The 14,607-nt window shown below is 50.9% G+C and overlaps 1 protein-coding gene across 1 annotated transcript; it reads left to right on the top strand.

Moving 5' to 3' along the window:
* Positions 1–12,014: 12,014 nt before the first annotated feature.
* Positions 12,015–13,622, top strand: LOC143964323 (E3 ubiquitin-protein ligase TRIM39-like). The gene has a single exon (XM_077474023.1). The coding sequence runs from the start codon at positions 12,030–12,032 to the stop codon at positions 13,620–13,622; it is 1,593 nt and encodes a 530-aa protein (XP_077330149.1). The 5' UTR covers positions 12,015–12,029.
* The last annotated feature ends 985 nt before the right edge of the window (positions 13,623–14,607 follow it).

A 14,607-nucleotide genomic window follows, 5' to 3' on the forward strand; every position in this document is an offset into this window, starting at 1 on the left:
ATCCCTCTTGCCCAACGGTTGATGGCTGGCTTGTCAGAACTGATAGCCCGCCAACTACTGCCACATAAACTGGTGGACTCGGAGGCCTTTCAAAAATTTGTGGCCACTGGAACACCACAATGGAAGGTCCCAGGAAGGAAGTATTTCTCAGAGAAGGGCATCCCAGAGCTATATGGCCATGTTCAGCGGCAAGTGAATGTATCTCTGGCACACAGTGTCGGTGCCAAGATACATCTGACCACAGACACGTGGTCTAGCAAACACGGGCAGGGAAGGTATATCACTTTTACTGCCCACTGGGTGAACCTTCTGACGGCCGTCAAGCATGTAACCCGTGGCACCCGTGTAGATTTGGTTTTACCGCCACGGATTGCATGCAGGCCTGGCTCTTCTTCTCCTCCTCCTACTCCATCCTCCTCCCTCTCCTCCTCGACTGACTCCTCCTTTTCCGCTGCTAGCGTCTCTTCCGCTGCGCCGCCCAAGCTCCCCAGAACCTATTCGACATGCCAGGTGAGATGTTGCCATGCCATGCTGCGTCTGTTGTGCCTGGAAGCCAAGAGCCACACTGGCCCGGCACTCCTTTCAGCTTTGCGTTCACAGGCAGATCAGTGGTTAACACCGCTCAATTTGACAGTTGGTAAAGTGGTGTGTGACAACGTTGCCAATCTGCTTAGCGCATTGAAACAGGGCAAAATTACGCACGTGCCATGCATGGCACACATCTTAAACTTGGTCGTGCAGCAATTCGTTGTCAAATACCCTGGGGTCCAGGACATCTTTCAGCAGGCAAGGAAAATCTCGGCCCATTTCAGAAGATCTTACACGGCCATTGCTCGCCTTGCTGACATTCAGTGGCGACACAATCTGCCGGTCAGACGTCTTATTTGCGATTGCCCGACGCAATGGAACTCAACCTTCTATATGCTTGATAGGCTGCTCCAGCAGAAACGTGCAGTTAACGTCTACCTGTATGAACTCTGCGGCAGAACAGGTTCTGGGGAGCTGGGTTTTTTTCACCGTGCCAGTGGCTGCTCATGCGCAATGCATGTAGACTTCTGCGGCCATTTGAGGAGATTACCAAACTGGTCAGTCACAGCCATGGCGCCATCAGTGACATGGTACCTTATGCCTTCTTTATGGAGCGTGCATTGCGTTGTGTCATTAATCAAGCTGTGGAGGAGCAGGAGCGGGAAGATGAGGAAGTAGCAATGCTGGATGAATTCCCAGGGGGGGGCTACTCTATCTGAGACAAGTGAACAACAGGAGTCTGAAGAGGAGTCAGAGGAGGATGGTGCCGGGGCGGATGAGGAGGAGCAAGAAGAGCATGCTTTAAACCTTTGTGGGATCCCTGTTGTGCGTGGATGGGGAGAGGACGACATTATCCTGGATGATGAGCAGGAGCCAGGCCACCACACTGCTTCCACTTTAGTGCAAATGGGGGCCTTCATGCTCCAGTGTTTTTAATAGGGACCCCCGTATAAAAAGCATAAGGGTCAAGGACCAGTACTGGGTGGCAACATACTTAGACCCCCGGTACAAACACAAAATGGCGGAAATGTTGCTGCCGTCACAGAGGGCTGTCAGAATGCAGCACTTCCAGGCCTTGCTTCGAGAAATGCTGCATTCTGCTTTTGCGTGCGCTGGCAGAGGAGCAATTCCCACTCCCAGAGAAGGAGTTGCGGGTACCAATCCAACAGCGCCTGCAAGAAGAGGCCGGTTTGAAGATGTGTTGGTGACTTCGGATATGAGGTCATTCTTTCAGCCGACCCATCGACAGGTGTCATCCGGATCCAGCATCAGGGAACGCCTAGACCGTCAGGTGTCCGACTACATTGGGTTAACGGCCGATGTGGATGCTCTGAGGAGTGATGAACCCCTGGACTACTGGGTGGGCAGGCTTGACCTCTGGCCAGAGCTTGCCCAATTTGCAATGGAACTGTTGGCTTGCCCCTCGTCCAGTGTCCTGTCCGAAAGGACATTCAGCGCAGCAGGGGGGATCATGACCGATAAGCGTACTCGCCTAGCTCACGACAGTGTTAACTACCTCACATTTCTAAAAATGAATGAGGCATGGATCTCGGAGGAATTCAACACATGTGACCAGTAGACCATGTATGTCTATAAACAATTTTTTTAATCGAGCACACAGACCTTCTTTCTTCATTTGGCTCACTTCCTTGTCCAAAAAAAGCACACCGTACTATATGCCCCTACCCTCCTCTTTGAAGAGGTTGAGCGGTGTGATACATCTACTGGTGCTGCTTATTATGAGGGGCTCACACCATCCCTGTGCTGTGCTGACTTCCTCCTGGGGGTTCTTATTATGTGGGGCTCACACCATCCCTGTGCTGTGCTGACTTCCTCCTGGGGCTGTACCTCTGCTGTGCCTATTAGGAGGAGCTCCCATCATCCCTGTGCTATGCTCATTATGAGGGGCTCCCACCATCCCTGTGCTATGCTGACTTCCTCCTGGGGCTGCTTACGGTGCTGGTGTCATTGCTGTATGTCACGCTGCGGATGTCAGTGCTCTCTATCACGGTGCTGTTGTCAGATGACTCTATCACGGTGCAGGTGTCATTGCTGTATGTCACGCTGCTGGTGATCATCTCCTGCACCCTCTTCTTTGCCTACCCTGACCTTCCCTCTCCCCCATTGCCTTCATGCGCTCCACAGTCCTGAATTGTCACAACAATTTCACATATAAAAAAAAAAGAATGCTTGTAGTTGTCGATCCCAGATTCACCTCATACATGTGTTATGTCATTGGCCATGTGGTGGGACTATGTTTGCACAGCTAGTAATTATTTTGTGGCTGCAAATTTGACCTGTAGGTTTGCAAAGTTCGCCTCCCAATGAAGTCAATGGGGCCCGCCGCGAACGTTACGGTTCGCGAACTATCGGCCACGTTCGCCGGTCCGCGTTCGCGAAACGTCCCGGCGGAAGTTCGTCCATCACTATTAATGATCCCTCTCCTTAATACCACAAATCATAGGGTCCTTTTGCAGGCTTTACAGAATCGGGGAGGCAATGCAGCATAAGTTTGCAGAGGCATTTGATTCTGAGTCCTCTGGGTCACTGAGGATCAACTAATCAGTAACCACATTCTCCCAGCCACGTACAACCTGTTGGGTTTCTGGGGACTGAAAACCATCCCTTAAAGAATGCTGCTGAGTGTTATTCCTCTTCCTGTGATTTTGGCAGGCCCGCAGGAATACTAACTGGATAAAGGGCCTTGAGAGGTAAGAAAGTCCTCCTCTACCTCCCACTGTTCTGCCTCAAGTGCCTTTTCCATTATTCCACTAAACGTTTCCACGTATTCCACGAAAAATTGCTACAACAGGAAGACAAGAGGGACAGTATCACTGATGCATGCATTGTCGCTGCTCACTATCCTCGTGGCCTCCACAAATTGTGACCGTACAGTGCATGCACCCTTGATCAGTGGCCACTGGCGTGGCCGTCCACGCGATCTGCCTCTGTGAGAGTCTTCAGCCATGTGACGCGTTGATTCTTCTGACACTTCATAAATAATGGAGGGCGGGGCCACCCAGTGACTTCCCTATGTCTTTCCCGTGTTGTCAGAGGGGGGCGGGGTCACCCCCTTACACTTTCACAGTGTTTGACTGTGCAACAATTTTTCACAGATATTGGCGTCATTTTGAATGATCTTTGTCTCTCACACACTGGGACTGCACTGTAAAGGGCTACTGTAATGATTAATGTGCCCCTTTACAGTGCAGTTCCCTCTATATTACAGTGTCCCTGCAATCGTGCCCCCCCCCTCTTACCCTCTGCTCACTGTGCAGATCTCCAACTCCTCTCGCCCCCTGCTCCCTTACATCAGAGTCTGCCCAGACGTCCTCCCCCCTTACATCAGAGTCTGCCCAGACGTCCTCCCCCCTTACATCAGAGTCTGCCCAGACGTCCTCCCCCCCTTACATCAGAGTCTGCCCAGACGTCCTCCCCCCTTACATCAGAGTCTGCCCAGACGTCCTCCCCCCCTTACATCAGAGTCTGCCCAGACGTCCTCCCCCCTTACATCAGAGTCTGCCCAGACGTCCTCCCCCCTTACATCAGAGTCTGCCCAGACGTCCTCCCCCCTTACATCAGAGTCTGCCCAGACGTCCTCCCCCCTTACATCAGAGTCTGCCCAGACGTCCTCCCCCCTTACATCAGAGTCTGCCCAGACGTCCTCCCCCCTTACATCAGAGTCTGCCCAGACGTCCTCCCCCCTTACATCAGAGTCTGCCCAGACGTCCTCCCCCCTTACATCAGAGTCTGCCCAGACGTCCTCCCCCCTTACATCAGAGTCTGCCCAGACGTCCTCCCCCCTTACATCAGAGTCTGCCCAGACGTCCTCCCCCCTTACATCAGAGTCTGCCCAGACGTCCTCCCCCCTTACATCAGAGTCTGCCCAGACGTCCTCCCCCCTTACATCAGAGTCTGCCCAGACGTCCTCCCCCCTTACATCAGAGTCTGCCCAGACGTCCTCCCCCCTTACATCAGAGTCTGCCCAGACGTCCTCCCCCCTTACATCAGAGTCTGCCCAGACGTCCTCCCCCCTTACATCAGAGTCTGCCCAGACGTCCTCCCCCCTTACATCAGAGTCTGCCCAGACGTCCTCCCCCCTTACATCAGAGTCTGCCCAGACGTCCTCCCCCCTTACATCAGAGTCTGCCCAGACGTCCTCCCCCCTTACATCAGAGTCTGCCCAGACGTCCTCCCCCCTTACATCAGAGTCTGCCCAGACGTCCTCCCCCCTTACATCAGAGTCTGCCCAGACGTCCTCCCCCCTTACATCAGAGTCTGCCCAGACGTCCTCCCCCCTTACATCAGAGTCTGCCCAGACGTCCTCCCCCCTTACATCAGAGTCTGCCCAGACGTCCTCCCCCCTTACATCAGAGTCTGCCCAGACGTCCTCCCCCCTTACATCAGAGTCTGCCCAGACGTCCTCCCCCCTTACATCAGAGTCTGCCCAGACGTCCTCCCCCCTTACATCAGAGTCTGCCCAGACGTCCTCCCCCCTTACATCAGAGTCTGCCCAGACGTCCTCCCCCCTTACATCAGAGTCTGCCCAGACGTCCTCCCCCCTTACATCAGAGTCTGCCCAGACGTCCTCCCCCCTTACATCAGAGTCTGCCCAGACGTCCTCCCCCCTTACATCAGAGTCTGCCCAGACGTCCTCCCCCCTTACATCAGAGTCTGCCCAGACGTCCTCCCCCCTTACATCAGAGTCTGCCCAGACGTCCTCCCCCCTTACATCAGAGTCTGCCCAGACGTCCTCCCCCCTTACATCAGAGTCTGCCCAGACGTCCTCCCCCCTTACATCAGAGTCTGCCCAGACGTCCTCCCCCCTTACATCAGAGTCTGCCCAGACGTCCTCCCCCCTTACATCAGAGTCTGCCCAGACTCTTCCCCCCCCCCTTACATCAGAGTCTGCCCAGACTCTTCCCCCCCCCTTACATCAGAGTCTGCCCAGACTCTTCCCCCCCTTACATCAGAGTCTGCCCAGACTCTTCCCCCCCCCCTTACATCAGAGTCTGCCCAGACTCTTCCCCCCCCCCTTACATCAGAGTCTGCACAGACTCTTCCCCCCCCCTTACATCAGAGTCTGCACAGACTCTTTCCCCCCCCCCCTTACATCAGAGTCTGCACAGACTCTTTCCCCCCCCCCTTACATCAGAGTCTGCACAGACTCTTTCCCCCCCCCCCCTTACATCAGAGTCTGCACAGACTCTTTCCCCCCCCCCCTTACATCAGAGTCTGCACAGACTCTTCCCCCCCCCCCCCTTACATCAGAGTCTGCACAGACTCTTCCCCCCCCCCTTACATCAGAGTCTGCACAGACTCTTCCCCCCCCCCCCCCCTTACATCAGAGTCTGCACAGACTCTTTCCCCCCCCTTACATCAGAGTCTGCACATATCAGAGAAGTAATTTGGATAAAGCTCACCATCTCCCTGCACAAAGACGCACGCAAATTCGCCATGGATTGGCGCACGCACATTCGCGGGCCTTCTGAGCGGTGCACGCGAGTACACACACACGCATAACGTGAATTCCCTGACCAGCCTATAAAAGGAGTCTTAGCAGACAGACAAGTTGCTGGTTTGTCTCAGCTCACCTGTGTTCCTCTGCTTCCTGTTCCTGTTTACCACTTCCTGTTGTGACCCGGATTGCCTTAAGACTACACCGATTTTTCTCTCCTGACCTGACCCCTGGCTTGTTTAATGGACTTCCTGCTCTTAGCCTTGCTGGCTCCCGGACTGATACCTGTGTTTGACCCTCGGCCTGCCTCTGGATTATCCTCTGCACTCAGCCTTGCTGGCTTCTGGGCTGATTACTTGTGTTTGACCCTCAGCCTCTTTGTGCACATTTCTTACCTGTTTTACAGACTTGCTTGCTACTTACCTTCTTGTCCGGTCCATCCTGCACGAGCCCTCTTCCAGACCTTCCCACAAGTCCGGTATGGAGGCTTGTGCCTCTTGGTGCAACCCACTCCCTGTATCACCTCCAGGGTTGATGTGCGCTGAGTCGCAACAGCCACTGCTCTCTGCATCTTGGCCTTGGTCAGTACCTCTTTGTTGATAGTACAAACCAGCCATGTCGGAGGCCAACAGAGCGGGTTCACCTTTGGAAATGTTGTGCCAGCAAGTTACAGCCCTCAGAGACGCTGTGCAGAAATTGCAAGAAGGGTACACCCAAATCGACAGCCATCTTCAGCAATTAGCCGGAACACCTTCACCAGTTAACGAAGCACCAGCGCCCCCTGGCAGTGCCTCCCTACCACAGGCCCATTCACTGCCTGTCCTGATCATGGCAACTCCTGAACCGAGGGTACCTATGCCCGAGCGGTTTTCGGGCGACGGAAAAAAAATTCAGGGCATTTAAAAATGCCTGCTCCTTATATCTGGCTCTGCAACCAAGGACTTTTTTCTTCTGTAATAGTGAAAGTCGGATTCATCATCTCCCTACTGTCCGAAGAACCCCAGGCATGGGCACATAGCCTTATGGAACAAAGAAGTCATCTCCTGAACTCTATTGAAACCTTCTTTAACTCCATGGGTCAGTTATTCGACGACCCACAACATACTGCTACAGCTGAAGCCACTCTGCATGCCTTAACACAAGGAAAGAAACCAGTGGAGGACTATACCATCGAGTTCTGCAAGTGGTCAGCTGACACCAGCTGGAATGAGGCCGCCCTCAGGTACCAATACCGAGTACCGACAAGGCCTTTCCGAAACTTTGAAGGATGAATTGGCTAGAGTGGAGACCCCCGTCTCTTTGGAGGACCTGATTCAATTGGCCACCAAGCTGGACAGGCGCATGCGAGAGCGGCGCTCTGAGCGCCTTCAGACCCCTCGGCCCAGCTGGATGCTCCCCAAGTCGACCACTCCTTACCCTCCAATTCCGGTCCCTGACGGCCCCTTGGTCTCGGAAGGGGAACCTATGCAGCTAGGACTTGTTCGCCCTCCTCTCACCCCTGATGAAAGGCAGCTTAGACGACAGGCCAACCTATGTCTGTACTACGGAGGGGTTGGCCATTACCTTCGCAACTGCCCAGTGAGACCCTGTAAGCCACCTCTGCAATTTATGAACTATAAAGCCACAAATCTCACCCAGTCTTATGTTACTCTTTTCTGTTTCTCTGCAGCTGGCAGATGAGAGGATTCAACTACCAGCCGTAATTGACTCCGGAGCATGCAGTTGTTTCCTGGACATCACTGTGGCTAAAAAACTTCACATCCCTCTCCATGACAAAAAACAAAATCTTCTTGTCCACTTGGCTGATGGGTCTTTACCTCGCTCCGGACCAGTTACACAAGAGACCCAGCCGATTCTCACCATCACGGCCTCGAGCCACCAGGAGTTCCTACGCTTTGATTTGATTTCTTCTCCCATGTTCCCTATTATTTTAGGACTCCCTTGGTTGCAGGCCCATGATCCTCAAGTTAACTGGGGCAAGAAGTAGGTCTCCTTTACGTCCTCCTACTGTTCTCAACACTGTTTTCCTCCAGTTCCAGCTCCTTGTATGGCCGTCGTTCCTGCATCCGACAGTCTTCAGCATGTCCCTCCAGTATATCTTGAGTTTAAGGATGTTTTTGATAGGTAGGCTGATTGTCTACCACCTCAAAGGTCTTATGACTGCCCCATCAAATTGTTACCAGGATCTGAAATTCCTTTCGGGCGCATATTCGCTCTATCCGAGACTGAACTAAAGGCTCTCAAAGCCTACATCAGTGAGAACCTGGAAAAAGGCTTCATTCATCCCTCTTCATCTCCAGCCGGGGCGGGTATTTTCTTTGTTGAGAAAAAAGATGGCTCCCTCAGACCCTGCATCGATTACAGAGAGCTCAATAAAATAACTATCAAAAACCAATACCCGCTCCCGCTCATCCCAGAACTATTTAAGTGCTTCCGGACTGCCAAGATCTTCTCCAAACTTGACCTACAAGGTGCTTATAACCTTGTCCGGATTCGTGCCAATGACGAATGGAAAATAGCCTTCAGGTCCAGGTTTGGGCACTTTGAGTATTTAGTGATGCCCTTCGGTCTGTGCAATGCCCCGGCCACCTTTCAACATCTGGTGAATGACATTTTTAGAGACTACCTTGACGACTTTGTAGTCGTATATTTAGACGACATTCTTTCTGCCACCATTGAACTACACCGAGACCATGCAAGAAAGGTCCTTGCCATTCTTAGGGAACATAAACTATACCTTAAGGCAGAAAAATGCGAATTCGAGAAGACCATTGTCCAATTTCTCATTCATCATTTCCACTGAGGGGATCGCCATGGACCCCCAAAAGGTCAAGGCGATTCTTGATTGGCCCGCTCCAGGGGACAAAAAAGCTGTGCAAAGATTCATTGGCTTTGCTAACTTCTATCGAAGATTCATTGTCGGCTTCTCATCCATTGTTTCTTCGATTGCTCAGCTGACCCGTCAACATGGGCGCTTCCAGTGGTCCCAAGAAACCTTCATTAAACTAAAATCTTTGTTCACTTCAGCACCCATTCTACAACATTCAGACCCACTTTTGCCATTCGTGTTGGAAGTTGACGCTTCTGAAACCTCCACTGGAGCCATTCTTTCACAAAGACTGGGCCCCAAGGCCCTTTGCATCCAGTAGCTTTTGCCTCCCGAAAGCTAAATCCTCCAGAAAATAATTATGATGTCAGTGGCCGAGAGCTATTGGCCATTAAGTTTGCCTTAGAAGAATAGAGGTATCTTAGAGGGCGCATCTCATCCTATTACAATTTTTACAGACCACAAGAACCTAGAATATCTCAGAACAGCCAAGCGCTTAAGACCACGACAAGCCCGTTGGGCACTCTTTTTTTCTAGGTTCAACTTCCACCTTTCCTACCGTCCCGGGTCCAGGAATGGCAAAGCGGATGCACTCTCCCGGATGTTCCCTGAATCCCCCCCAGTTTACAGAGCCCAGCACCATTCTGTCACCGCAAAATTTCCTCCTCCTTGCACAAATCGACCTGGCAACCACCATTAAAACAGCCTCAAGCCACTGTACCGATCCCGTAGTGTCTTCCTTGGAGAAACGCAATGATCTACTTTGGGCACGGGATAAGATTTGTCCCTCAGGAAGTAAGGCCAGCAATCTTAAAGACTTTTCATGACCACAAGTTGGCCGGCCACTTCGGAGTACGGAAGACGTCAGAATTAATTTCCCGTTCCTTCTGGTGGCCTGCTTGGAGGTGGGACTGTCAGAAATGTATCTCCTCATGTATTCCGTGCCAACGCAACAAAGGATTTAAAACCAAACCTTGGGGATTACTGAGACCCCTACCTATCCCTGAACGGCCATGGGTAGACGTCTCTATGGACTTTATTGTGGACCTGCCACCCTCAGAAGGGTTCACCACCATCCTGGTCGTGGTTGACCGTCTTTCAAAAATGGCCCACTTCTTGTCCATGATTGGTACTCCCTCTGCCTTGGATACTGCCAATACCTTTTTTATTAAGGAAATAGTCAGACTCCACGGATTACCTAACAGTACTGTCTCAGATAGGGGTGCTCAGTTTACCTCTAAATTCTGGAAAGAACTCTGTAAGGCCCTGGAAATCAAGGTCTGTGTCTCATCCGCATACCACCCTCAGAGCAACGGTCAGACAGAAAGGACAAATCAATCTTTAGAACAATATCTCCGCTGTTTCTATTCCGGCTCCCAGGATGACTGGTCCTCCCTCCTGTCTTATGCAGAATTTGCATACAACAATTCTGTACACACGGCTACTAACCAAACACCGTTTTGGTCAAATTTTGGATTCCATCCCTCCTTCCTCCCCAACTCCATCCCTGAAACATCAGTCCCTGCTGTTCAGGATCGGATAGTCTCCAATCAAATTTTCAAAAGATACAAGAAACCATGCAAAGAGCTCAAGATGACTACAGGAAGTACTACGACAAAAAGAGAAAGGAGAATCCAGCTTTTGTAATTGGCGAGAAGGTCTGGCTAGCCTCTACTCACCTCAAACTACCCTGTGCTTCACGCAAGTTAGGTCCTAGGTTCATAGGCCCATTCACAATCAAGAGAATGGTGAATCCTGTGGCCTTCGAGTTAGACTTACCCAGATCATACAGAATACATCCTGTCTTTCACGTATCTCTTAAAACCAGTGGTCCCTAGTCCATTTCCCAGAAGAGAGGAGCCTCCCCCCGCCTCCAGTTGTGATGGGGAGGACGAATTTTGAAGCATACTTGGCTGCAGGAAGATGGGCAGACAACTTCAGTACCTAGTAAAAGGGAAAGTTGTACCCATTGGAAGACAACTCCTGGGAACCTTTCGGTAACCTTCATGCTCCAAGATTGATTCGAGCTTTTCATCGGGAACATCCGGAGTTGATGGCCAGCTTGGTCATCCGGAGGCCGCCCCTTGGGGGGGGGGGGGGTGAGCTTGGGGGGATCCATCTCCCTGAGCAAAGACACACACAAATTCGCCATGGATCGGCGCTCCGGCGCACGCACATTCACGGCCCTACTGAGCAGCACACACGAGTACGCACAAGCACACGCATAACGTGAATTCCCTGACCAGCCTATAAAAGGAGCCTTAGCAGACAGACAAGTTGCTGGTTTGTCTCAGCTCACCTGTGTTCCTCTGCTTCCTGTTCCTGTTTACCACTTCCTGTTGTGACCCGGATTGCCTGAAGACTACACTGATTCTCTCCTGACCTGACCCCGGGCTTGTTTAACGGACTTCCTGCTCTTAGCCTTGCTGGCTCCCGGACTGATACCTGTGTTTGACCCTCGGCCTGCCTCTGGATTATCCTCTGCACTCAGCCTTGCTGGCTTCTGGACTGATTACTTGTGTTTGACCCTCGACCTGTTTCTACACTTCTCTTACCTGTTTTACAGACTTGCTTACTACTTACCTTCTGGTCCGGTCCATCCTGCACGAGGCTGAGCTGTGTGAGCGAGACACACAGCGCAGCCACTAACCTCAGTCATAGTTCCGCCGGCGATGACACAGGCATGGCCGCATAGTAGTAGGCGAGCGGCGGCCTGCATTAACCCTGTCCAGGCCGCGATCACCGCTTGCCTCCTGCTGTGCGGCCTGACCATCAACAGGCCACGGAGCGGGTGTCCCCGGCCCACCTGGGCAAGTGTCCGGTCTGCCCTATGGCCAGTCCACGCCTACTTATCACTATCGTGAGGTGGAGGCAGAGACCTCAGCCCTATGCAAGTGTTTCCTTTCTTTGTTCCTGAAGACCATACCTAATGACAGAGGAGCAAAAGTAAAGTACATGTGTAATAGAGAGAGCAAAAGTTAGGTTTATCTGTTAATTTGCACTAAATGACCCAGAACAGGTTTACTTTATATTGGTTAAGCAGTTGCATAGTACAGTGATGAGTCGGTGCAACATGGGGCTCTGAAAATGTCACCAGCCTTACTGTAGAAGAATGTTATGTTTATCTTATTTATGTCCTGTAAGAACAGTCAACCATGAATAATACGTTTTTGTAATTTACAGCAATATCCAAAGGTCCATGGAACAATTCAAGAGATGAGCTCCAATTCCACTCTAATGGCGATGGCGTCTGGTGATCTGAGAGCTGAGCTGGAGTGTGCCGTCTGTCTGAACATTTATACCGATCCTGTAATGCTGAGATGTGGTCACAACTTCTGCCGGGTCTGTATTGATCATGTGCTGGATACACAGGAGGGGTCTGGGGGATATTTCTGTCCTGTATGCAGAAAAAGGTCCAGGAGTCGTCCTGCACTGCACAGGAACATAACACTATGTAATATAGCAGAGACTTTCCTGTCTGCTCAGCAAAATCAGGAGGAGTCCGGGGTCTTCTGTACTTACTGTGTGGACTTTCCTGTACCTGCTGTTAGATCCTGTCTTCACTGTGAGGTTTCTCTGTGTGATAAACACCTGAAAGTCCACAAAAAGTCCCCAGAACACGTCTTATGTGACCCCACCTTGTCCATGGAGAGCAGGAAATGCTCCCTCCATAAGGAGGTTTTGAAGTATTTCTGCACTAAAGATCATTCATATGTCTGTGTGTCCTGCTGTCTGATTGGAGAACATAAAGGACATGAGGTGGAGTCATTGGATGAGGCTTCTGAGAAGAAGAAGAAGACTCTGAGGAACGTTCTGCAGAAACTTCTGACAAAGAGAGAGAAGACGGAGGAAAGAGTCCAGAGTCTGCAGGAACACCGGAGGAAAGTAGAAGAAGAAGCCGCTGGTGACACCGAGAGAGTCACTGCCCTGTTTAGAGATCTCAGGAGACGTCTGGAAGACCTGGAGAAGAGAGTCCTGAGGGACATCTCCGGGAGGGCAGAGCGGATCTCCATCTCCATCCGGGATCTGGAAATAAAGAAGGAGGAGCTGTCCAGGAAGTTGCGTCACATTGAGGAGCTGTGTAACGTGACGGATCCACTGACTGTCTTACAGGAATCAGACACAGGTGACTTGTGTGATACTGAGGATGGAGATAATGAGGACAGAGAGAGACATGAGGAACTCCTCCATGATGGAGGGGGTCTGGATGTGGCGGGGGTCTTACACACAGGTTTATCTGATATAATAACAGAGATAAATGTATTGTATACCCAGGGAGCTGCAGACATATTACTGGATGGAAACACAGCTGATAATTATCTACAGATATCAGATGACAGGAAAACTGTATCCGAGTCACATAGAAACCAGAATTACCCAGAAACACCAGAGAGATTCCAGAATTCTCACGTGTTGAGCAGTCAGAGTTTCTCCTCAGGGAGACATTACTGGGAAGTGGATGTCGGGGGGGCAGATGAATGGAGAGTCGGGATGTGTTACCCCAGTATAGAGAGGAGCGACGAGGAGTCATGGATTGGATATAATAATAAGTCCTGGGGATTGGACAGGTTTGATGATCAGTATACGGTGATGCATGACACTGATGGGACCCTCTTACCCACCAATCCCTCCAGTAACAGAGTCAGGATATATCTGGATTATGAGGCCGGGCGAATCTCCTTTTATGATCTGTGTGACCCGATCCGACACATTCACACCTTCACCACCACCTTCACTGAGCCCCTCCATGCTGTGATAGGTGTATGGGGAGGTTGTATAAAGATCTGTGGGGGGAGGTGGGAGATGTGAACTCCGCCCACAGACTGGTGATGTCAGTCGAAAGAGTGGAATTCATTTAATATTCATCCAATAGTATAGAGCAGTGGGAGGGGCTTCCCACAAGTTTTTCTACTCCTAAATAAATGTGAGATTTATTACTGATCGCTGTGATTGGGTAGAATATCTGTCCAATTATTGGAGTAACAATAACCTGTTCCTATTGGTCAGTGAGAAATGTATCTATCCTAATACTTTCTGTGTTTTGTTACAGTATTTGACATCCGTCATCTCCTCCCCCTCCCCACATGGGGTCCCTCCGTGTGTGGAGGGGCAGCCATGATCAGACATAGAGAGGGGGTGGGGTCACCTCTCCTCTCTGCCCCTCCCCCTCCATACAATTTATACTGCAAAGAGATGGAAATAAATGGAACAATCTGAGAGGAAATCTATGAAGACGTCATCTAGAGATTTATTACTGGAAGAAAAAAATGTGATCAGAGAGCCCAGACTGTTTTTTAGGCAGAGTGGGTCAGGATTAGATCCCCCTGTCAGGTTTTTTTCTTCTATCCGGGGGTTCCATGACAGAGATTTCACCTCACATCCTGTCCCGGTGACAACATTTATCTAGACAGGAAATGAAGGGAACTCTCCAACAGGAACACAGACTGAAATAAGAATGATATGTTTAGTATAATAAGGAAGGGGAAGGATTAGAGCCCCTGTCAGATGTTTATATGTCTGTGTCCCTGTACAGATTTCTCTCCCTCCTTGTATTGGTGTCACCAGGACAGGAAGTGAGAGGAAATCTCTCTTAGGCTGGGATCACATTGCTGTGCAGATCACATGTCATGTCTGTGTGATGTGAATTCAGCCGTACAAACTGTGTGACTGAAATCACATTCACACCAGAATGGTGCCGGACCCTTTTTTTGGTCCTCACTGGAATCGGATCACATTGGGTGTCACATCTATACAATCCGATTCCTGCACCATTTCAGCGTTTGCACTGCGATCT

The sequence above is a fragment of the Lithobates pipiens genome, unplaced genomic scaffold (genome assembly GCF_037356315.1).
Source record: "Lithobates pipiens isolate NorthernLeopardFrog02 unplaced genomic scaffold, aLitPip1_a1.2 Scaffold_8, whole genome shotgun sequence".
In the NCBI taxonomy this organism is placed as follows: domain Eukaryota; kingdom Metazoa; phylum Chordata; class Amphibia; order Anura; family Ranidae; genus Lithobates; species Lithobates pipiens.

Coding starts and splice junctions, on each gene's coding strand:
- LOC143964323 (XM_077474023.1), top strand. CDS start 12,030: ATGAGCTCCAATTCCACTCTAATGGCGATGGCGTCTGGTGATCTGAGA.